The sequence below is a fragment of the Echeneis naucrates genome, chromosome 2 (assembly GCF_900963305.1).
Source record: "Echeneis naucrates chromosome 2, fEcheNa1.1, whole genome shotgun sequence".
Taxonomy (NCBI): domain Eukaryota; kingdom Metazoa; phylum Chordata; class Actinopteri; order Carangiformes; family Echeneidae; genus Echeneis; species Echeneis naucrates.
The window spans coordinates 6423235-6447284 of NC_042512.1; the positions used below are offsets into that span (position 1 = coordinate 6423235).

At 40.7% G+C, this 24050-nt stretch overlaps 1 protein-coding gene and 1 non-coding gene across 2 annotated transcripts in view; one reads left to right on the forward strand and one right to left on the reverse strand.

The window, feature by feature from the left end:
• Positions 1–24050, reverse strand: part of LOC115051719 (NACHT, LRR and PYD domains-containing protein 3-like) — a 318526-nt gene that overhangs the window by 293872 nt on the left and 604 nt on the right. The window contains exons 3-6 of the mRNA XM_029515310.1: positions 23969–24017; positions 22995–23202; positions 21042–22845; positions 20763–20936 (exon numbers count right to left, since the gene is read on the reverse strand). Coding sequence (XP_029371170.1) covers positions 20763–20936; positions 21042–22845; positions 22995–23202; positions 23969–24017 — 2235 coding nt within the window. The remainder of the gene's footprint in view (positions 1–20762; positions 20937–21041; positions 22846–22994; positions 23203–23968; positions 24018–24050) is intronic.
• Positions 10757–10827, forward strand: trnag-gcc (transfer RNA glycine (anticodon GCC)). Its single transcript has one exon. It is a non-coding gene; the product is annotated as a tRNA-Gly (tRNA).

The window sequence follows — 24050 nt, forward strand, 5'->3', positions numbered from 1 at the left end:
TTGTTGTTATGACTACTGAGGTCAGTCACACCTGGATTAATCAGTAGGTCCAATTATGGCAGACAGGAAACAAAGGAGCTGGTTTCCTGGCTTATCTCTGTTTTTCCCTGCTGTTATTTTTTTTCTCTCGCATTGTTGTCTCTCTAGTCTGAAAATGTCACACTAACCTTGCGACACCTACAGTACATGCAGTAGGTTAGTGTAGCAGGTGGTAGAGGTCAGACTGGGGTATTATTATTATTTTTAATAAATGCAGGTTAAATACAGGAAGTTTACAGGAAAATACTAATACCAGAGGGGGCTGGGAAAGGAGGGTAAAATACGGGAAAATCCCAGCCAAAACGGGATACTTGAAAAGTATGCTGATTATCAGTCATCTGATCTCCATGATTTGTTCTTTTTTCCAGGTTGAGATGCTGTTGGTTGTCAGAGATCAGCTGTTCTTCTCTGGCCTCAGCTCTGAAGTCCAACCCCTCCAATCTGAGAGAACTGGACCTGAGAGGAAACCTCCTGCAGGATCCAGATGTGAAGGAGCTGCGTGATCTTGTGGAGAGTCCAGACTGTAGACTGGAGACTCTGAGGTCAGTCCACTGTGGTAGATCTTTAATCTAATGTCCTAATAAATGTCTTCAGACTTGGAGGGTGTGGAGCTGAGGACCAGAGTCAGTTGTGTTGTTGAGACTCCAGCCCTCATGGGGCTTTCAGACACGTGGCCGTGGCCCCCCTGTGCTCTGAAAGCTGTTATTTCCAAAGGATTGGAGCTCCACCACAGGTTTCCCTGCACTGAGCACAGTGATAGTTGTGTTTCTTTGTGGTGTGGTCATACTCAGTCAGTGTGTTACTGCAGTAGATGGAGTTCAGAGCAGCGGTACAGAAGCTGAGTGATGAGCTGCTGTGGACGGAGTCAACATCAAAAAGCTCTTCTACACACTTTGAAAACAAACAGTCCCACACATGTTGAAATGTTCTTCATTTAGAAGATTTTAGAGCTTCATCTTCACATCAAAGCAGAACTTTCCTTTGTGGTGGCACTTTACTTTAAAGTCTTGTGAACATTTCTGACTGATTATTAATTATTTTATCTGCATCTTTTATTCCTTATTCAGATTTGACAACTCCAGTTTATCAGAGATCATCTGTTCTTCTCTGGTCTCAGCTCTGAAGTCCAACCCCTCCCATCTCAGAGAGCTGGAGCTGAAAGAGAACGACCTGAAGGATTCAGGACTGAAGGATCTGTGTGGTTTTCTGAAGAGTCCTCACTGTAGACTGGAGACTCTGAGGTCAGACTCATGTTTTATTTCTGCTCTCAGATTAATATGATGTTACAGTTGTGGTGACTCTGACCTGCAGACAGGTTTATATTTATGAGGGAAAATCCTCTTCAGGTTTTAAACATTTAAACTGTTAAATGGTTGAAAATAGCTTTTGAAAAAGTTTATTTCAAAATGACATTGGAATGGAAAAAACATTAATCTAATGTTTTTGAAAGGGGACATCGTATATTAATTTAGAAATATTAAAATCTTATTTCAATGTTTCTTAGAATCATCCAAAATCAAAGAAATCAACACAAATATAAACCCTTTTGCCAACAAAAACACCTCTGAGGTGCTCATACACAGAACAACAAAACTGTAATGGGTTCGCTCTCTCATCCAAGAATGGCACAAGTCTAGACTGGAACAGCTGAGAACTTTATTGACTACGTGCAATAGCCCAAACAGACGGCAGGCAGAGGCAGAGTCTAGAGACAGGCAGCAGGTCAGGTTACCGGGGCAGAGATGAGGAGTAGTGGTCTGGGGCCGAAGGCAGGTTAGGCCCCAGGAGGTCCGTCGGGAAAGCTGAGCGTAATGCAAAGACAATCTGGCAGAGAGGCAGAGTGGAGGAGCTGGTTAAGGGGAGTCTGGGAGGAACAGATGAGTCTGTTTATCCTGATTAAGAGAGGTAAGCAGGCAGGTAGAGTGGGTGGTGGAGGGGAGAACCAGGAGTGGACTATGACAAAAACAAAACATGGATCTGACTTTCTACTTCATCCAGTTTGCATAGTGAACAAATCCGGTCTTCCTCAGGTGTGGCATTAAAGCTCCCTGTTTCTGGGACTAATGGAAGTGTTCCTGAACACAACTGTCCATAATGATCTTTGTCTTTTAGTTCACTTATTCTTAATGTAAGCTTCCACACTGTAAGTGTTCTTATTAAGACAGAAGGTTCTTCATTTTGGCTTCCTCCAAACATCCAGAGACCGTTTATCTCTCTGCTTTAGGAACAGTTTGTTTATAATATCTGTAATATCACAACATAATTTATTAATGAAAATATCAGATAAATCACAAATATAGAATATTAATTTCATCCACATGTAACATGGCTCTATTGGTTGAGTTTGGGATATTTCAGTCATAATGCCAATTTAGTTTGAATATCAAACAGATTGTCAGAACTAATGCTTTCATTTTCCAAGGAACCCTCCCAGCTGGTCCATTAACAGAATAATAATGTTTACATTAACCACTGACCCCAAAGCAGTTACATGAATGTACATGACCAACACAGTGCAGCAGTGGAAATAAGGTGGCTCCAAACATACCTAATGTAAACATCAGCACCTCAGGAAAACATCCATTTTGCTGTGATTGTGTAGCAAAGCTTTAGTCCAATCAGCTGCAGTGGTTTGGTTCCACACTAAGATAAGGATTGGCTCTAAGGGCTGGTCTGCTGGGGGAGCAGTTGCCCCGTTTCCCTCCTCTCTCTGCTGCAGGAAACATGTTTGCTCCGTCAGTCAGTTCAAGTTCTTTCAGGTGTTGTTTCATTTTCTCATTAAATCTTCTCACTGTTTGTATTTGACTGTTGTGAAGCTGCTTCCTGTTGGTTCAGCTGTTTGAATTTCATTTTCTAAACTTCTACTTTTTAAACCTTCACCTCTGAACAGATGATGAAACATTGAACACTTTCAAGCAGGAACTTTGTCTCCTAAAGTCACATCTTTTATTCTTCACTCAGGTTGAAGAGATGCAGTTTGTCAGAGATCAGCTGTTCTTCTCTGGTCTCAGCTCTGAAGTCCAACCCCTCCCATCTCAGAGAACTGGACCTGAGTCTGAACAACCTGAAGGATTCAGGACTGAAGGATCTGTGTGGTTTTCTGAAGAGTCCTCACTGTAGACTGGAGACTCTGAGGTCAGACTCATGTTTTATTTCTGCTCTCAGATTAATATGATGTTACAGTTGTGGTGACTCTGACCTGCAGACATCAGGCTGATATTATACTGATCCTCACTGAGGATCTTCATGCTGACGTCTGTTTTCTTCTTCTCTGGTTTAGTCCAGTCAGTGTGGCAGAGAAACATTGAACTACAGATTTAAAACTAAAAATAATAATAAAAATCCTTCAGCGTTTCAATGACAGGAAATATTTTTCCTCACTGACATGGACAAATATATATTCAGTGGGGTCGGAATCATTCACTCTCCAAATATTCGATTCGATTTGGATTTTTGGGGCTATGATTCGATTGTAAATTGATTCTTTATTCAAAATGATAAAATGATTTTGGATTCAAAACAATTCGATTCATAGTCATTTCTGCTTCAATCTATAGGTGTGCAAAGGATCCTCATGATCTGCTCCAGTCTGCTTTGCAAGACAAAATGACGAATGGAGACATTAAAGTTTCTTTTTCACATTTATTAAGTTTTAAACATTTATCCATGCTCAGATGGAATTGTTGCAACTGTTGTTTAATACAATATCACATATTACTTGAATAGCAAAAATAAAAGTGTCTCTTTAAAAAAAATTAGTAGTTAAACATGCTGCATTTTAAATTTTAAGGAAAGTGCCTTTTCAAATGTGTGTGGACCACAACTGCTACTCTGAGCAGCAAGATATAAAATAAGTCATGTCAAGCTCAGTAAAAACCAAAATGAGTCAGAATCTTTGCCTGCAACGAGGACGGGGCCTGTTGAATCTCTCTTTCCTCCATTATTGTAGTTTCCTCCTTGTTTTGGTGCATGCGTATGTTCCAGAACCAGCTCTGTGGTGACGTCACACAGCGTCTTTGTCAGCATTGTTTTATTTTTTTAAATCGATTTTGGGACATTTTGAATCGATTCAGAATCATAGCAAATGAGAATTGTGATTCTTATATCAATCGTTTTTTGTTTTTTGTTTTCTCTCTTTGGGTACAACATTAATATTCAGTGTTTTTGTGTTCCAACCCGACTATAAAGTCATGTGACTCAAGCAGACTGAAAGATTCAGACCAAACTCAGCATGTTAAACGTGGTCACCGCTGAATTAAGTGAAAATGTTCCAGATGTTGTGAATCAAGTGTTGACTTGATGAAACATTGAACGCTTTCAAGCAGGAACTTTGTCTCCTAAAGTCACATCTTTTATTATTTACTCAGGTTGATGAACTGCAGATTGTCAGAGATCAGCTGTTCTTCTCTGGTCTCAGTTCTGAAGTCCAACCCCTCCCATCTCAGAAAACTGGCCCTGAGTCTGAACAGGCTGAAGGATTCAGGACTGAAGGATCTGTGTGGTTTTCTGAAGAGTCCTCACTGTAAACTGGAGACTCTGAGGTCAGACTCATGTTTTATTTCTGCTCTCAGATTAATATGATGTTACAGTTGTGGTGACTCTGACCTGCAGACAGGTTTATATTTATGAGGGAAAATCCTCTTCAGGTTTTAACATTTAAACTGTTAAATGATTGAAAATAACTTTTGAAAACTGAATTTCACTCATTTGAACATGACATTTGAATTTCACACAGTTCATATTCACAATGTTGACAGTTTGAGTCAGTTCAGGTTCTTTACAGTGTTGTTTCATTTTCTCATTAAATCTTGTCACTGTTTGTATTTGACTGTTGTGAAGCTGCTTCCTGTTGGTTCAGCTGTTTGACTTTCATTTTCTAAACTTCCTCTTTCTAAACCTTCAGTTCTGAACAGATGATGAAACATTGAACACTTTCAAGCAGGAACTTTGTCTCCTAACGTCACATCTTTTATTCTTTACTCAGGTTGATGAAGTGCAGTTTGTCAGAGATCAGCTGTTCTTCTCTGGTCTCAGCTCTGAAGTCCAACCCCTCCCATCTCAGAGAACTGGACCTGAGTGTGAACTACCTGCAGGATTCAGGAGTGAAGGATCTTTGTGGTTTTCTGGAGAGTCCTCACTGCAGACTGGAGACTCTGAGGTCAGACTCATGTTTTATTTCTGCTCTCAGATTAATATGATGTTACAGTTGTGGTGACTCTGACCTGCAGACATCAGGCTGATATTATACTGATCCTCACTGAGGATCTTCATGCTGACGTCTGTTTTCTTCTTCTCTGGTTTAGTCCAGTCAGTGTGGCAGAGAAATGTTGAACTACAGATTTAAAACTTAAAAAAAATAATAAAAATCCTTCAGTGTTTCAATGACAGAAAATATTTTTCCTCACTGACATGGACAATCATTTACTCTCCAAATATTCGATTCGATTTGGATTTTTGGGGCTATGATTCGATTGTAAATTGATTCTTTATTCAAAATAAGTTTTCGATTCAAAACAATTCGATTCATAGTCATTTCTGCTTCAATCTATAGGTGTGCAAAGGATCCTCATGATCTACTCCAGTCTGCTTTGCAAGACAAAATGACGAATGGAGACATTAAAGTTTCTTTTTCACATTTATTAAGTTTTAAACATTTATCCATGCTCAGATGGAATTGTTGCAACTGCTGCTTAATACAATATCACATATTGCTCGAAGAGCAAAAATAAAAGTGTCTCTTTAAAAAAAAAAAAAAAAAAAAAAAAGCAGTTAAACATGCTGCATTTTAAATTTTAAGGAAAGTGCCTTTTCAAATGTGTGTGGACCACAACTGCTACTCTGAGCAGCAAGATATAAAATAAGTCATGTCAAGCTCAGTAAAAACCAAAATGAGTCAGAATCTTTGCCTGCAACAAGGACGGGGCCTGTTGAATCTCTCTTTCCTCCATTATTGTAGTTTCCTCCTTGTTTTGGTGAATGCGTATGTTCCAGAACCAGCTCCGTGGTGACGTCAGACAGCGTCTTTGTCAGCATTGTTTTATTTTTTAAATCGATTTTGGGACATTTTGAATCGATTCTGAATCATAGTAAATGAAAATTGTGATTTTTTTTTTTTTTTTAATATATCAATCGTTTTTGTTTTTTTGTTTTTTTGTCTTTCTTTGGGTACAGCACTAATATTCAGTGTCTTCCTGTTCCAACCCGACTATAAAGTCATTGTGACTCAAGCAGACTGAAAGATTCAGACCAAACTCAGCATGTTAAACGTGGTCACCGCTGAATTAAGTGAAAATGTTCCAGATGTTGTGAATCATGTTGGCTTGATGAAACATTGAACACTTTCAAACAGGAACTTTGTCTCCTAAAGTCACAACTTTTATTCTTTACTCAGTTTGAAGAACTGCAGTTTGCAGTTTTAACTTTGAAAAACAGATTTTTATTAAATTGAAAAAGACGTTTTAATTGCATGCAGTTTATCAATCAATCTTGTATTTTTGAAAGGGGACATCATATATTCATATGTATTTGTATGTTAGTATGCAGATTTTAGTCTGTGGTTCATTTCATTTATTAATTTATTTGCATGTCATTCATAAAAATGTCCAACCCACATGGATTTATAAGACGTATTTAATCATCCAGTGGCTGTTGTAACAACCTGAACTCTCATATATCTGCATATAAACATACACACATACATTATTTTCCTTTTCTCAAGTCATAATGGTACATTTTAAACAAAACAATCAACCAAAGAAAAATATTTTGCCTTCTTTCCCAAACCACAGAAATAAAATCAGCTACCACAAGTCCCTTCACTAAAACATAATTCACTCTGAACAGATGATGAAACATAAAACACACTGCAATTTCCCAGTCTGGGATAAATAAAGTATCTATCTATCTATCTTTCAAGCAGGAACTTTGTGTCCTAAAGTCACATCTTTTATTCTTTGCTCAGGTTGAGACGCTGCAGTTTGTCAAAGATCAGCTGTTCTTCTCTGGTCTCAGCTCTGAAGTCCAACCCCTCCCATCTCAGAAAACTGGACCTGAGTCTGAACGACCTGAAGGATTCAGACCTGAAGGATCTGTCTGATCTTGTGAAGAGTCCAAACTTCAGACTGAAGACTCTGAGGTCAGACTCATGTTTTATTTCTGCTACAGGTGGACTCAGTTCATGTTCCTTTCAGTAATATTGTTTAACTCTAACCCTCAGTGAAGCTGTGAGAGGAGAACAGAAACAGATTTCAGGATTAGACAGAAAGACAGAGAGAAAACAGTCAGCCAATCAGATCAGTCAGAGGACTGTTGTGATCATGTGACCATCAAATGAAGCAGATTCCAGCTGAAGAACTCAGAGATGTTCAGATTCTGGTCCTCGTCCATCAAACTGTCAGATCTGAGCTGAGACTGTTTGTTCTCTGATCAGGTTCATCTGTCACAGCTCTGAGATCAGTCTGACTGAAAGCTGCGAATCACTGATCTTCTTTCATCACACTGTCACCATGTGGTCTTTCTGCAGACCAGAATCCTGTCTGTCTGTCTGTCTGTCTGTCTGTCTGTCCGTCTGTCTGTCTGTCTGTCTGTCTGAGTCTCTCGGTTTAAATGGACCTTCAGTAAATCATCAGTAAAGTGATGAACCTTCATGACTCAGCTCTTTATCTCCACTGTGGACTCAGACAAAATGTGCTGAGTCAGCAGACTTGAGGTCTGTGAGTTTCCAGCTCAGTGTGTTCACTCCAACACGTTAACATGAGCTGAGAGGAAGCAGCTGCTGCACATCTGGACTTAACAGGACTGAAGTCCCTGCAGGTCTTTATGCTGGATCTGCATCACTGACTGACAGCTGATGGACAGAGTCAGGAAACACTGATGGATCTGCTCTCTTCTTCTTCTCTACACAGGTGGAGGTGGTGAAGAGGAAGATGTGTGTTGATGGAGGATCAGCTGCTTCCTGATGATCCAGATGTTGCAGCAGCAGCTTGTCCAGACTCTGGACCATGTTCCTGGGAGGTGGAGAGGAGAGCTTCATCCAGCAGAGACTGACAGAGGAATCAGAACTGGTCTGAGGACAGAGTCCAGTCCACCATGATCCCAGAGACTCCTCAAGTCCTCCTCTCCTCTCAGCCAGCTCCTCCAAACTCCACCTGGGGTTTAGGTTCAGCTTCTTCTGGACCCTTTGGGCTGCTTTTGGGACATTTCCAGAAGCATTTTTGTGTAAAGTATAATGTTAGAATAAATGTACATAAAATGATTATCACAATGTTGCTAAACTATTACTAACCCTGCAAGAATGCAGAAACTTGTGTTTTTCTCACAGGAGCTGAGATCATATCTCCGGAAGATAAGCAACGACCTTCAAAGAGGAACATGAAGACAGGGAGGAGACGGGAACCAGATTACTTCGGTTATGAACTAGCTACTCAAAGTGTTTGGTGTGTCATGTTTCAGAGGTGTACCTTGAATATGATTATACAATAAGCATCTATCCACTACGTTGCAGCTGTGTGTTCCCCACCCTTTAGAGCTGCAACGTCATGTAACTAGGGACCACCCTAAGGAAATAAAGATGGGAGAACAGAGGAGATACGTCAGAGCAGGTAGAGAATGTAACTGAACATATCTCTGTCTGTTCTCCTTGCAAGTAAAATGAGCACTTATGTCCTTTGTCTTTCTTCCCTATGTGTTTAATAATGTTCTAGGTGGCTTAAACCTGACATATAAAATATTTCCTTGTCAAACATGTGACTGTGAGTCGGAACTGATTAAACTTTTAAATTAGCCCTTTCTTCCCTTCATAAAATGTAAATATGTATTTTTTTTGTTTTTATTATCTCAAATAATTCTTATTTTTTAACCACAAATTGTAGAAAATGTCTATGTAAATAATAACAGGATCCTGAAAGAGCAGAACTCAGAGGACACTTCAGCACTTTATCTTCTGGAAAGAAATTTTTTATTTTGTGTACTAAATGATCTTTGTGAGACAAACATAACGTCCTGTTTTAATCTGAGTGTCTGTGTGGATGGTGATGCAGCCTGGGTGGGGATATATTCATGTTAATTTTTATATTTTAATGTGTAAAGCACTTTCTGCATGCTTGTCCTTTGTTTGAAAAGTGCTGCATAAATAAACTTTAAGCGATTGATTAATTGTTGGTTAATTGATTTTTGATTGATTGATATAGTGATAAAATCGTAGTAGTGCAGCAGACTCTCAGCTCAGTGTGTGAATGTGCTGCTGCTGAACTGGGACTCATGAGTTCCACTCTGAACCAATGAGTCATGAATCATGAGTCTGACTGTGAACCAGTCTACAGTATGTGCTGTGGGTGAGTGACAGCTCATAGCGGGGAGGGAAAGGGAGTGAAACAGCAAACCAGAGCTGCTGCTTTTCCTCCTTCTTTCTATATGAACTGCTGTGTTCTCATATCAAGCTCATGTTCACCTTCTTTCTTTCACAGGGAGAACATGAAAGAAGCTGAAGCTGAACTCAGCCTTCCAACTTTAGTGCTCCGTGTCACAGACTGATCCATTTTCTGACGTTATAGTCCACACCAGGCTGCAGCCTCTCTGTGTGACACTTTGTTCATCATTATTTTCACACTTTAGTTCCTGCTTCTTTTCATTTAGGCTCCATGTAGGCTGTTCATGATGACTTTGTTTGTGTGTGGCTGTTTTCTTCTGAATGTGGGATCTCTGTCTGAATGAAAGTTTCACAATCACTGCCTCAGACTGCATTCAGAAGGAATTGTTGAAGTCATAGAAGCTGAAGAGTTGATGATCAGAGGCTGACAGCTAAAGGAAGCTAGAATGCACACTGCTCTCTGACAGAGTCGGCCTCCCTCCACATTTAGGAGGCTTTTTCACTTCTTACAACAGCTGACAAAGGGCTCATCTGGGATTTGAACCCCGGACCTGTCACACCCTGAGCCAGAATCATCCTGATTGTTCCTGGAATGGTTTGGTTAGTCAGAGTGTGTCTGTGTGTGTTCTTGTCTCTCTGAGTGGTTGGAAATGAAAATGGAGATCGGTAGAAGCAGATGACTCTGAGGATGAATGAATGTTTCACTGACAACATCGACAACTGTTTACTCACCTCTATGAGGCTGTGTGACGTCACTGGAGATCAAAGGCATTTCCTGTCCTTCATCGCTCTCCCACGCGACACCAACTCAAACGTCACACTCGCATTAGATTCAGCCGGAACGGCGCATGCGCACGAAGATGCTCACGCTTATCTCGCGAACGAATGAAGTGAAACACAAATCAGCTGTTATTAGACAAATAAGTGGCGTTAAATTGAACTAAAATCAAATCGGTTTGTTTGTTCCTCCCACATACTCAGATGTCTGTTTTGCCTTCTACTTATTAAAATGCTTCTTTTCCAGCTTTCGCTCATTTTTGAAATCGCGCACCTCGTCCACTGTGTGTGTGTGTGTGTGTGCTCTCTCTGCTGGTCTGAGCTCTCAGTTCATTTAAATACTTTGTTGGATCTGTCTGTCTGTATCATGTCAGAAACTCTGAAACACTCTGAACTTCTTTAAAACACGGTGGATTTACTGATATCAAACTGTCCATGATGGATTATTATAGAAAGATATCAGCTTGAATGTAAATACATTGTTTTATATTAATACAGAAATTAGAATAATCATCTGTGAAAGGCTGCTGATGCCTGGAGATTCATGACGTCATGGTAAAAGCAGTTAAGCAAGCATTGGTGGTTCAGTGGTAGAATTCTCGCCTGCCACGCGGGAGGCCCGGGTTCGATTCCCGGCCAATGCAGAGTAACTTTTTACCAACATCCAGATGTTAGAAACACAGTGCTGCTTGGAAAATACCCTAATAGACTCCAACACACTGTGACTTTGTGAAACAACCAGTGGAGCCCCCTGGTGGTCAGTAGAAGTGCAGCCCCTCTGAGCTGGTGGCAGACCAAGGCTTCAGTCTGCACACATCTTCCACATGTGATGGCACACACACTGTGTATTGTGGCAACATCCGTCCCCTCAGAGAGAATCTGCTCTTTAACCCTCCTGTCGTTTTCACCCCCCGCCCCTTACTTTAGTGTTCCTGCTCTGTTTGATACGGTGGCCGGTAAGTGCAAAACTAAATTACAAAGTGCCAGAATCTTCCGGAAGGGGAATGTACCAAATGCCGGAAGTGATCCAGAAGAGGATTGACTGTGAGCTCAAAATGTTTGTATGGGTTTGTGTGGCGGGAAAACTTTGCAGAGTGAAATTTGTGGCAGCATGGAGAAAATGATGTTTTGGCCGTTTTGTGGAAACAACTTGAGCCAATTTACGCGGTTGTGTTTTCCGTGCGGACGATCTGTAGAATGTTTAACGTTGATGAACGGACCAGACGGAAGGAGCACGCGCACAGGAGACATCTAATAAACAGCCGGAAAATGCTAAACAAGCTAAGTGTAGCATCGCGCTAACTAGCTGAAGCCGCTGTCAGACATGCAGTGAATTAAAGTGCACCGTTTCATTTAGCAGCCAATCGTTGTCTTCACGGAATATCAACGCGTTTAGTTAGTATGTGTTGCTAGTTTTTTTTTTTTTTTATTATTTTAGGCTTTCAGTTATGCTAAATGCACAATTGTTGCTGATTATTTTAGCTGCTGCTAACTTTCTGTTTTGATACGGAACTCCGTTCATTCCAGCAGAACAACCATGAACATCATATAAACAATTCATGGAGGACAGAAAGTCAAAGTCAAAAGAACTGTGGGCCGAAAGGAAACAGGTCCAGGTACGTGTGTGGATATATCGGTAAAATATGGAAGTAAATGTGTGTGTGTGTGTGTGAAATGAATGATATCTTTTTGTTATTTTAGCAGATAAACATGGATTGATGGCGCCACATGGAGCTGATTTAAAAGCTCAGAGAGGGAAAACACTCCCATTATATACAGATCCGGAGGTAGCAGCACCTGATCTACTGAAGCATGATGTGAAGTTTACACGGTGCAAACATCAGCCTGCGGACTCTTAAAAGGATGATTCCTCTCCAAACGCCATCAGGTTGGAACTTCGTGGACCTGGACAACTGTTTGGCTATCGGACGATGTGGCAGGTACTCAGACAAAAGTCCAATCTTCGAGTGAAGAGAGATGATGTGATGAATGAGAGAGCACGCAGAAGGTTTCTAAGAAGAAGCTGCTACTCAATGGGAGCGAACTGTATGTGGCATGCAGATGGTTCTGATAAACTGGCTCTCTCAGGACGCATGGATGGATTTTTTCACCTAAAGTGCTGTGGCTCCAATGTGGACCGACAAATAACAAGAAGCCAACAGTGATCGCTGAGAATCTCCTCTCATGAGACTGAGGACTGATTGTGGCACGGAGAATGGCATTATGGCTGCCATTCAGTCTCCCCTACGCCTCCATCATGATGACTGCTGCTCTGGGCCGTCCAGCCACATGTATGGCTCATCCACGAATAAGCAGCGTGTTGAATCCTGGTGGGCCATATTTAGAAGGGGAAGGTAAGTGGCCTTCATGAAGTCATTTTATTATGACTGACCTTTCATTTGATTTTTATCTTTATGTTCTATCGCAGATGAACTCCTCTAAACATATATAATAATTGAGGCTGGGACTTTAACGCGTTCATTTCAATTCATTCATTTACAAAACCTTTAATGAATTATATTTTTTTTAATGGAGTCCCACTTCTACTAATAATATATATTTACTTCCGATTCTACCCATTTCTACAGGTCTCAGTTCTGGATGGAGTTGTTTGCTGGATACTTCAACGGGAGCCATGAGCATCAGTGCCTTCTGAGATGTTGCTATGGTGATGTTGGATGAGTGTGTGAGACTGTGGAACAGTCACAGGATTCACACTTCCAGAACAGCGTCATGTCCAATGAACTGTACTGCTGACCACACAGGTAATATTGGTGATGGATGGATATTTCCATGTTTGTTTTATTATTATTTTATTGGTTAAATGTAAATAAATAATATAAATGCTATTTATTGTATCTAACACAGATTTGGCTCCACAGACTGGATTTGAGATTGAACCAGCTGATTTGGATGCTGTTCCAGAGGCGAGCCTGTCAATAGCTCCATGTGGGGACTCAAACATGCAGGAGGACTTTGACTTTGTTATGGAGCACAAACAACTACAGAAGCCAGAGAACTGGGAGTCTGCAACAGAACTGTACATGAAGCTGAAAGAAACTGCTCAGCTGTGAGTCAGTGACAAAGGGAATTTTCCCTTCCTGCTTTATCAAGTGCCTGTTCATTGGGGTTTCTGTCCTATTTCTATTTTATTTATTTTTTAAATTAATTATTTTTTCTTAATATACATGTCAAGAGCCATGAGATGTGCTGTGATTTGGTATTAGACAAGTAACACAGAATTGAATCAAATATTGCCATGACTGAAAAACATGCAATTTTTCTGTTTTAAAATAGTTTGGAAGAAACTCATAACCAATCTATCACAGATGCAATCAGAAGGAAATATTTGTAATTTTTTTATTGTTTGTAAACATAACATTTGCATTCCCATTGTTTCATTTCTTCAGATGAACAGGTACCAGAATCATTTGGAAACATCACAAGGAAAAGTGAATGACAAGCTAAGAAATCTGATTTGGAGTGGTGGAACACTGCAGTCTGTCTGAACACCAAGTGTCACAGCTTCATTTGTTCTGAGTTTGAAATCAATTGATAAAAATTATAGCAAAGTAATGAGTCCTATATTTTTGTTAGTATGGAATACAAAACTTCTTGAAATTTGTTTTGTCTAAAACTTAACAGTGAAAATCTTAACTGTGTGGAGAGGGGGAAAAAAAAAAAAAAAAACTTTTCGGAGTCTGGTCTCGAGGGGTTACAAGTCCATGTGTGACTTAAACACAGTGTGTGGATCTAGGAGTGCTAATTTCAATGTGTTTGAACATGTATTGGGAACTGGGAATGGAGAGTCATCCAGGAACTCTATTCTTGGCGATGGTTCCAATCCGGACGGGGGAGGTGAAGTCAGCCCAGCTGCAAACATCAAAACATCCTCCAGAGACACACGTCGGACCTTCTGCAAAGAAAAACCTTCAGTTACATCTTGGCAATGTATTTTCTCAGCAAATTATAAAATTTTGTGATTTACAAACCTTCACAATCAAAGACACAGTCCGCCCAGTCGCCCAAAGTTTGACTTTCTTTAAGTCTCCTGTTACTTCCTGATGGACTGAGATCAGGTTTGAAGAGTCTCAAGTTCCAGACCAGTGAGTGGCTTTTCAGAGTGGCACAGGACAGGGGCCAGCAAAGTAGGCTGTTGCTGCAGTGCAGTCAGAAACTGAAGAGCTGAAAGACCATCTTTGAATCTAAAAAGAGACCACAAACATTGTTTCACATTTAAATGACCTAAAGAAACTTCAATGTTTTCTAAAATGACTATCCACCCAAACATATAGAAATGAGTAAAAATGGTTGTGTGTTGAACATTACTGATTTAAAGAAGAACTCTGTGTCTTGCTTTGCACTTGGCAGGGTAATTGTTACTCTACAGACTGCAAGAATTACGCACACAAACACAAGACTGGAATGACATGAGCATCTTTTGATTGGCATAAGACAGAGGAAGGGGAGACAGACATCACACAGCAATTATACTAAACTAAGGCACACATTCTGACACACTGACTCAGAGCTAAAGAATATACATTCTTAATAAACCACAGAGGGGGATGATGAGGCATTTCAAACTAAAATATCTTAAATACAAAAAAATAAAAATCACATCATTACAAATATGATCTTACCTGTCAATTACAGATGAGATGCAGTCAATAATGTACCATCGGAGGGAGTCTGACAGGATTTCTTTCTTTTCTTCAACAGCAGCAACACGTCTCAGACAGCCTGCTGTCTGTAATATTGTGCTGTGTCTCATGATGCATTCTCGCAGAGCATCCACTGAAGAAACATTCTCAATCTGAGATGAAACACGTTTTTGAAAAATAGTTCAAGCAACAAAGCGATATATAATGTGATATATAAAGTTAATGATCATTAACCATTAGTGTTGTTTACATCTAACCCTGTTCATACCATTTACATTGTACACCAAGAACTGATGTCCTTCTGGTCCATCAGAAATGGGCCGGGCTTTCAGATGTTTCATCAGTAGAGTTAAAAACTCTCGTCTCGGCCCACCTGTGTCAATTCCTTCTTCCAAAACAGCATCATCTGTGAATTTTACCAGCATGTCACAGGTTTCAGAATATGTTGAACATCTTACAAATGCAAATATCTTTCCCATGTAATCAAAAAATTAAAATGAACAATAAGTGGGTCACTGTTGTTTTTTTTTACTTACCTGTAGCAAGTACTCCTGACTGGATTTGTTTCAGGTGGATCCAGATCCTCAGTGTCAGATATTACTGTCTGAAAAACAAATGAAAATGCCTGAAACAACACACTGAAAGCAAAGAACATCAGGCTGCCATAATCTGCCTTAATACCTGTCCAGGCTGAGCTGTGGATGAATCTCTGAAACATGATAAAATTGATAAACTGATGAACTTTATGATACAGAGTATAACAGAGCTTTGAGTAACATTTAGAGGTAGAGAGGAAACTTAAGATTTATAAATAAGATGATTTTGTTATAAATGATATAACACGTATGATCATTTCTACCACATGTTCATCACAATCACATCAACAACTTAAAGACAAATGACTTCTTTTGTAAAAACTAATACCTACCCTTTATCTTCAGGTTTGTGTGGGAGAACTGTGTTTTTTTGGTTCAAAAACCTGAGAAGAAAAGCACACAATTGTCAGCAACTTTAAACAGCTTCCATTATTGTTCCCTCACCACATACAGTATATATCAATGGTGAAAGGTTATCAGGGTGTCTGATTGGAATAGTAAATGCCAAATAATCAAGACTTGGTTCTTAGACTTAATGCTTGAAACCAAATGCATATCCTATCAATAAATAAATACAAAAAAAACTGAATCAAAGTACAAAATGTAAAAATGAATGTACCACAGTGTCAGCTGCATTGAATTCAGCTGTGCTCCTCGATGTGATGACAATTTCAGAATCAGAGTCTGATGTATCAACCTCTGTAGTAAAAACAAACAACACATTATTAATTATGCTACATCAGAGTAAATAAATATGTCAAAATATTGAATGAAGAGATCCACAAACCTCCTCTAAAGTGTGTTTCTAGGCAAATGAAAAAAGTGCCTTTCCTATTTCCTTTTTATATTCTGCCAGTTTGAATGGGCTTTCTGACCCAGGCACATGGAGCACCTCTGAACAGTCTGGATACAAAAGAAGGTCTGCTCCTTCATCCATCTTCTTGTTAAATGTTCTCATTTCTTGGACAGCTTGCTTCAGTAGATCAGGTGCTGCTACCTCCGGATCTGTATATAATGGGAGTGTTTTCCCTCTCTGAGCTTTTAAATCAGCTCCATGTGGCGCCATCAATCCATGTTTATCTGCTAAAATAACAAAAGGATATCATTCATTTCACACACACATATATTTACTTCCATATTTTTCAGATATATTCACACACGTACCTGGACCTGTTTCCTTTCGGCCCACAGTTCTTTTGACTTTGACTTTCTGTCCTCCATGAATTGTTTATATGATGTTCATGGTTGTTCTGCTGGAATGAACGGAGTTCCGTATCAAAACAGAAAGTTAGCAGCAGCTAAAACAATCAGCAGCAATTGTGCATTTAGCATAACTGTAAGCCTAAAATAAAAAAAAAATAAAAACTAGCAACGCATACCAACTAAACGCGTTGCTATTCCGTGAAGACAACGATTGGCTGCAAAATGAAACGGTGCACTTTAATTCACTGCATGTCTGACAGCGGCTTCAGCTAGTTAGCGCGATGCTACACTTAGCTTGTTTAGCATTTTCCGGCTGTTTATTAGATGTCTCCTGTGCGCGTGCTCCTTCCGTCTGGTCCGTTCATCAACGTTAAACATTCTACAGATCGTCCGCACGGAAAACACAACCGCGTAAATTGGCTCAAATTGTTTCCACAAAACGGCCAAAACATCATTTACTCCATGCTGCCATAAACTTTCACTCCGCAAAGTTTTCCCGCCACACAAACCGATACAAACTTTTTGAGCTCACAGTCAATCTTCTTCTGGATCACTTCCGGCATTTGGTACATTCCCCTTCCGGAAGATTCTGTCGTTTGGAAATTTGTTTCGGGATTTGTAAAAGTGTTCTGCCACTTGTAAATTTGTCTTTTTAAAATATAAATTTATTTTGTCTGTGGTAAGAGTGTTTTTATTATGTAATTTTGTTGAATAAAAGATAAAAATGTTTCCCAACATGTACATTTGTTTCACGCTTTGTAAAAGTGTTTCGCACTTAGTAATTTTGTTTTGCACTTACCAGCCACCGTAGTTTCCGAGTTGATCTAACTAACTCAAATCTGCTGTCTTTACATGAGACAGGCAGGAAGTTGGACTTTCTAAAGGAAAGAGAATCCGGTTGGTTTTCACAATAAAACTGCTGTCTGCGAGCGGGACGCCGCTGACCAGAGAGAGTTAACTTCTGTCACTGAGCTATTCAAGCTTTTTCACTTCCTCCGTGGAAAAACAAAGAGAGAATAAAGTTATTTCCTCCCAGTTTCTATCCAGAATCATCATCAGCACAGCTTCTGTCAGGAACATCTGTTTGTTGCTGACAACATCTGGATTACAGATGACACATCAGACTGATATTATCTGTGTCATGGTGTTCAGAGATTTCAGCAGCTCACATCCAACACACAGACTCTGAGCAGGCCCACCTGGTCTTTGACCCAGACCCAGACCCAGACCTAAATCCAAACCCAGGAGACAGAAGTTGAGTGAGTCAGTGAGGAAGAAGCTGCTCGTTCTCCTTCAACAGTTTGATCTGAGGAAAAGTCACTTCCTCTTTCCAGGAATCAACTTCTACCATCTGTCCACTAGATGGAGATAACTGAGCATCAACTGAGAACTGAGTTCTTCATCATCTGGAAACAGACAGCATTGTTTTCTTCAGCTGGAGCTCTTTGTTCAAATCTACATTGAGATTCAGAGCCAAATGTTTTTCCTTTCCTGGATTTACTTCATCATTTCAGTCACTCTGTGGATTCAGCTGACAAATGCAAAACACAACCAACATTTAAACGATGACGTGTTGAAACAAAACTTTATTGATTCAGTCTGGTCAGCAGAATATAACCTGATGAAATCAGCTCCATCTTCACCTGCTGCAACATTAAACTGATGTTGCTGTGGAGCTGTGTCTCTTTTGTACTTTATTATAGATGACAGAAAAAAACTCCAGATAAGAAGCAGCTGTACATGCAGTGACTAGTTCTCCTGCTCAGGTTCCTGGTGTCCATGTTTGTCTCATTCAGACTGCAGCCTGAAGTCCCGGGGACATCTTGCTAATGAACAGATCAATGGAACTGAAATAAACTGACAGTCCAACAGGAGGCAGGAAGAAGAAAATGAAGGCCACAGACAACAATTCTTTCTGAAGATCTTCAGCAGTTCAGAGCGCTTCGTTGGTCAAGACATTCAATATTTTCTTATTTTTTTCATCTTGACGCAAAAATTGCCAATCACAGAAAACAACTGAAGTAGACCGAAAAAAGAAATGAGGTTGTGCAGTGAGATGCAGATTAACAGAAATTCGATCTCATTTCATTCATATATGCTAGATTTGTCTCAGATGTGACTGACAAGTGAAGCCAACAGTGAAGAGTCCCAATCTGTAGCTTCAGATCTCCTTCAATACAACTTCTTCAGAAATACTGAGGAATCAGGCCAGATCCTGAACCCAGGATAGAGAGGTTCAGTGAATGTGGTGTTGAAGGTGTGGAGGTGGATCAGTGTGTCCAAACAAACAGTCATCACTGCCTCCTTTCCTTCTGATTCCTCTGTAGCTCACTGAGATATAAACCTCTCCTCTCCACTCGACCTCCCAGTAACAGCGACCAGTCAGACCATTTCTACACAGCAGCTGAGGAAAGAAATCAAATCTGTCTGGATGATCAGGATATGACTGATACTCTGCTACACGTGTCACCTTCCTGTTGTTGTCAGACAGTTTGAGTTTTCTGTGGATTGTGTTTGTGTCCAGTTCCAGTTCACAGACATCTGATGGAGAGAACAAGAAACAACAACTGCAGTTTATCATCTGTTCATTTATCAACAACTTTACTGAAAGTGAATCATTCAAACTTACATTTCATCACCTGTGAATAATGTTTGACTACATTTAAATTAAAAGCCAACAATCCAGATAGAACATCAACAGTTACTGAACATGAGTCAAGATGTCAGCAATGTTCTGCTGTTTTTCTGCTGTGGAGTCAAAGATGACGGCTGATGGAGATCCACATCAATAAACACATGAAGTGTTGATCCTGAATGAAACTCATCTTTGGACTTCAGTCAGAAATGTAAAAATCTAGTGTAACATGAGCAGCTGAGTTTTCATGAATCAAAGTGAAAACACACTCACACTTCCTCAGACCAGGTCTCAGTCTCTGTGGTCCACCATGGTCCACCCTGGAGGAAGAAACAGAGTCAGGATCAACTTGATCCACCATCAAACATGAAGCAGAGTTCCTCAGAGCTGTCCAGACCTGAGAGTGTCCAGTCTCCAGTCTGGATCCTCCAGTCCAGCAGACAGAAGCTTCACTCCTGAGTCTCCTGGATGATTGTAGCTCAGGTCCAGTTCTCTCAGATGGGAGGGGTTGGAGCTGAGAGCTGAGGCCAGAGAAGAACAGCCTTCCTCTGAGACCAGACATGCTGACAGACTGAATGAACACATAAGCAGTTTGAATCTATATGAATGACTTGGTTTGTGATTATTCACCAAACATCAGGTCAGTATTAAGTATTCTTGGAGTTTTTCTCCCACCTGACCTGATAAATATTACAGTACCAGGTCTATAGACATGGCAAAATGTGACAATCAATAGCAGAATAAAGAAACACATTTGAGAAAAATACACAAAGATAGGCAACAGCAGAGCAACACAACAGCTGAACCACAACCACACTGATTAAAGTAAAGACACAGTTACACAAACATTGTATCGTGATGCATTGATTCTGCTCTATATTCAACTAGGGTCATTCATCCATAGAGCATCATATCAGCAGTCCACTCAACCTCTTGTGTTTTTGAGCCTCCTAAATATTTTCCTGAATGAAAACTCCATTAGCACAACTGTGACAGATGCCAAAAGCTGCAGAAAGGTTGTGTCCACTTCCCTAAAGTATATGATCCTCAGTGAACATAGAAGTGACCAATGGAGGATTCACCAGGAGGATGCGAGCATGACCCAGCATCCACCTGTGTACCCAGCATATATGTGTGTGTTTGATATTTTTCACTTCTCCAGGTGAGCATGAAAGCAAATGAGTGAAACACCAGTCAAAACCGATTTTGGCTGCAGTTAACATCAAGGGTTCTTGTTACACGATTTACACACAATACAAACTGTTTAAGACTTACAGTGAACCAATCAAAAAAAAAAAAAAAGACCCTCAAGTGTGATGACACCTTTCCCCATTTTATCTGCAAATTGTTCCCTTTTTATACTGATGACAATCTCTCAAATCTAAAAACCTCTTCAGCTCATTTTATCTAATGAAAATATTAAATAAAAATATTTAATAAAAAACTTGATCCAAAGTCTTCACAGAAATGTGAATCCTGACCTGAGAATTTCCAGCTCACAGTGTGGACTCTTCAGTCCAGCAGACAGACGCTTCACTCCTGAATCCTGCAGGTTGTTGTTACTCAGGTCCAGATCTCTCAGACTAGAGGACTGGGAGCTGAGGACTGAGGACAGAGCTTCACAGCTTCTGTCTGAGAGGTTACAGCCACTCATTCTGAAGAGGAATCAGCAAAACAAGATAAGTGATGAAATAAACAGTTTTTGATTCTCAACTAAAGAAAAAAATTTACTTGATCTGGGTGGATTTATTTGCACATACAGAGCTTTGTTGGAGGCTTTGACCACTGGCAGCAGCCTCAGAAGAGCCTCCTCTGAAGCAGAGTATTTCTTCAGGTCAAACACGTCCAGATCTTTTTCTGATGACAGTAAGATGAAAACCAGAGCTGACCATTGAGCAGGAGACAGTTTATCTGTGGAGAGACGTCCTGATCTCAGGGACTGTTGGATCTCCTCCACCAGAGAACCATCATTCAGTTCATTCAGACAGTGAAACAGGTTGATACTTTTCTCTGGAGACACATTCTCACTGATCTTTGTCTTGATGTACTGGACTGTTTTCTGATTGGTCTCTGAGCTACTTCCTGTCTGTGTCACCAGGCCTCGTAGGAGAGTTTGGTTGGTCTGCAGTGAAAGACCCAGAAGGAACCGAAGGAACAAGTCCAGGTGTCCATGTGGACTCTGTAAGGCCTCATCCACAGCACTCTGGTAGAGAATTAAAGGTTCACGTTTATTTCCAAACAGTTTTGACCACAGGAAGGTTGTTTGTTTTTCTGCCATCAGATTGACTCCAGAGTTGATGAAGGTCAGATGGACATGAAGAGCAGCCAGAAACTCCTGAACACTCAGATGGACGAAGCAGAAGACCTTGTCCTGGTACAGCCCTGTCTCCTCTTTGAAGATCTGTGTGAACACTCCTGAGTAAACTGATGCTGCTCTGATATCAATGCCACACTCTGTCAGGTCTGATTCATAGAAGATCAGGTTTCCTTTCTGCAGCTGCTCAAAAACCACTTTTCCCAGAGACTCAATCATCTTCCTGGTCTCTGGACTCCAGTGTGGATCTGACTCAGCTCCTCCATCGTACTTGACCTTCTTCAGTTTGGACTGAACCACCAGGAAGTGGATGTACATCTCAGTCAGGGTCTTGGGCAGCTCTCCTCCCTCTCTGGTCTTCAACACCTCCTCCAGAACTGTAGCAGTGATCCAGCAGAAGACTGGGATGTGGCGCATGATGTGGAGGCTTCGTGAGGTCTTGATGTGGGAGATGATCCTGCTGGCTTGCTCCTCATGTCTGAACCTCTTCCTGAAGTACTCCTCCTTCTGGGGGTCATTGAACCCTCTGACCTCTGTCACCATGTCAACACACTGAGGAGGGATCTGATTGGCTGCTGCAGGTCGTGTGGTTATCCAGAGGCGAGCAGAGGGAAGCAGTTTCCCCCTGATGAGGTTTGTCAGCAGCACGTCCACTGAGGTGGACTCTGTAGGATCAGTCAGGACCTCAGTGTTGTGGAAGTCCAGAGGAAGTCGACACTCATCCAGACCGTCAAAGATGAACACAACCTGGAAGTGATCAAAGCTGCACATTCCTGCTTCTTTGGTTTCAGTGAAGAAGAGATGAACAAGTTCCACCAAGCTGAACTTCTTCTCTTTCAGCACATTCAGCTCTCTGAAGGTGAAGGGGAATGTGAACTCTATGTCCTGGTTGGCTTTGTCTTCAGCCCAGTCCAGAGTGAACTTCTGTGTTAAGACGGTTTTCCCAATGCCAGCCACTCCCTTTGTCATCACTGTTCTGATTGGTTGGTCTCTTCCAGGTGGGGGTTTAAAGATGTCTTCTTGTCTGATGCTTGTTTCTGCTCTGTCCTGTTTCCTGGATGCTGTTTCAATCTGTCTGACCTCATGTTCCTCATTGACCTCTCCAGTCCCTCCCTCTGTGATGTAGAGCTCTGTGTAGATCTGATTCAGAAGGGTTGGGTTTCCTGCTTTAGAGATCCCCTCAAACACACACTGGAACTTCTTCTTCAGGCCAGATTTCATTTTACTTCGACAAATTGGCACATTAAACTCTGAATGGGCAAAATACAAATAAGATCAAAGAATAAATTACTAGGTTGATGTTTACTTCTCTTAAAGAATAAGAATATGATCATATTTCTCTCCATCTCCTCAGACTTTAGTAAATGTCTAATTGATCCATCATGTTAAATTCTCTTACTGCTCTGCAGACAGTCAGCCAGCTCCTCCTGCTTCATCCTCCTCAGGAAGTTCACTGTGATCTTCAGAAATGCCTCTCTGCTCCTCCTCTGCTCTTCATCCACCTCATCATCCTCATTCTTGATGAATTGTGGGTAATCTGGACTCAGACTCCTTTTGATTTTCTTCAGCTCGTTCTTCACATAACAGACAATGTTCTCCTCCAGCAGCTGGAACACAATAACATCCTGTGTAAAGTTCACTCTCAGTATAAACTGATGGATCAAAGCATCAGATCATCAGTCAGCAGAGTTCAACTTTAGCTGCTGCTGTATCATCTGCTGCCACGTCTCTTTCCAGAGCTACACATAAAGATTCAGACCTGCTGACTTCACTAAACTAACTTCACTGGTGTAACTTACTAAGTTTGACTTTAGATTCTGACAACACAGAGATCCTGATCATCACATGAAGACCAAACTGATACAGCCCTTCAACACATCAACTTAGGAAGTGAAAATTCAGGGTATTAACTGTGACTGTGGCTGAAGATGGATCAGACCACCTGAACTCGTTCACTGATGAATTATTCCATCTTTAAACCCTGTAGAGACAGAGTCCATGGAGGTCCAGGACTGAATCTGATTAACTTTGGTCTTTGTTATTAAGTCACAGCTCAAATGTTCTGGAAAACAACTACATAACAACCTTTTCTTTAAGACTCACTGAAGATGAAGAAGGAGGAGCAGAAATGTTTTGTAAAAGTCTCCAACAGACCATATTCATACAGAACATATCTGTTGAGGCTGATGGATTATTGCTCTGTGGTGAACTACAACTCCCAGTCCTCTCCCACTCTCTCCCACCCCAAACCTGTTCAATCCCAATTCAACTCCTGTCTGTCACAGAGTAAAGCTCTACTGGTCTAAAGAGTGCAGCTTCAAACTCAAGTCTTTGTTGGTGTCTGTTGTAGTCACTGGATGAACATTTACACACCATAAATATGGAGTCCAGGTCTGTGTGATGATGTTTGTCAGACTGAACTCTGAGGAGAAAAGACACAAACACACAGTTTGTT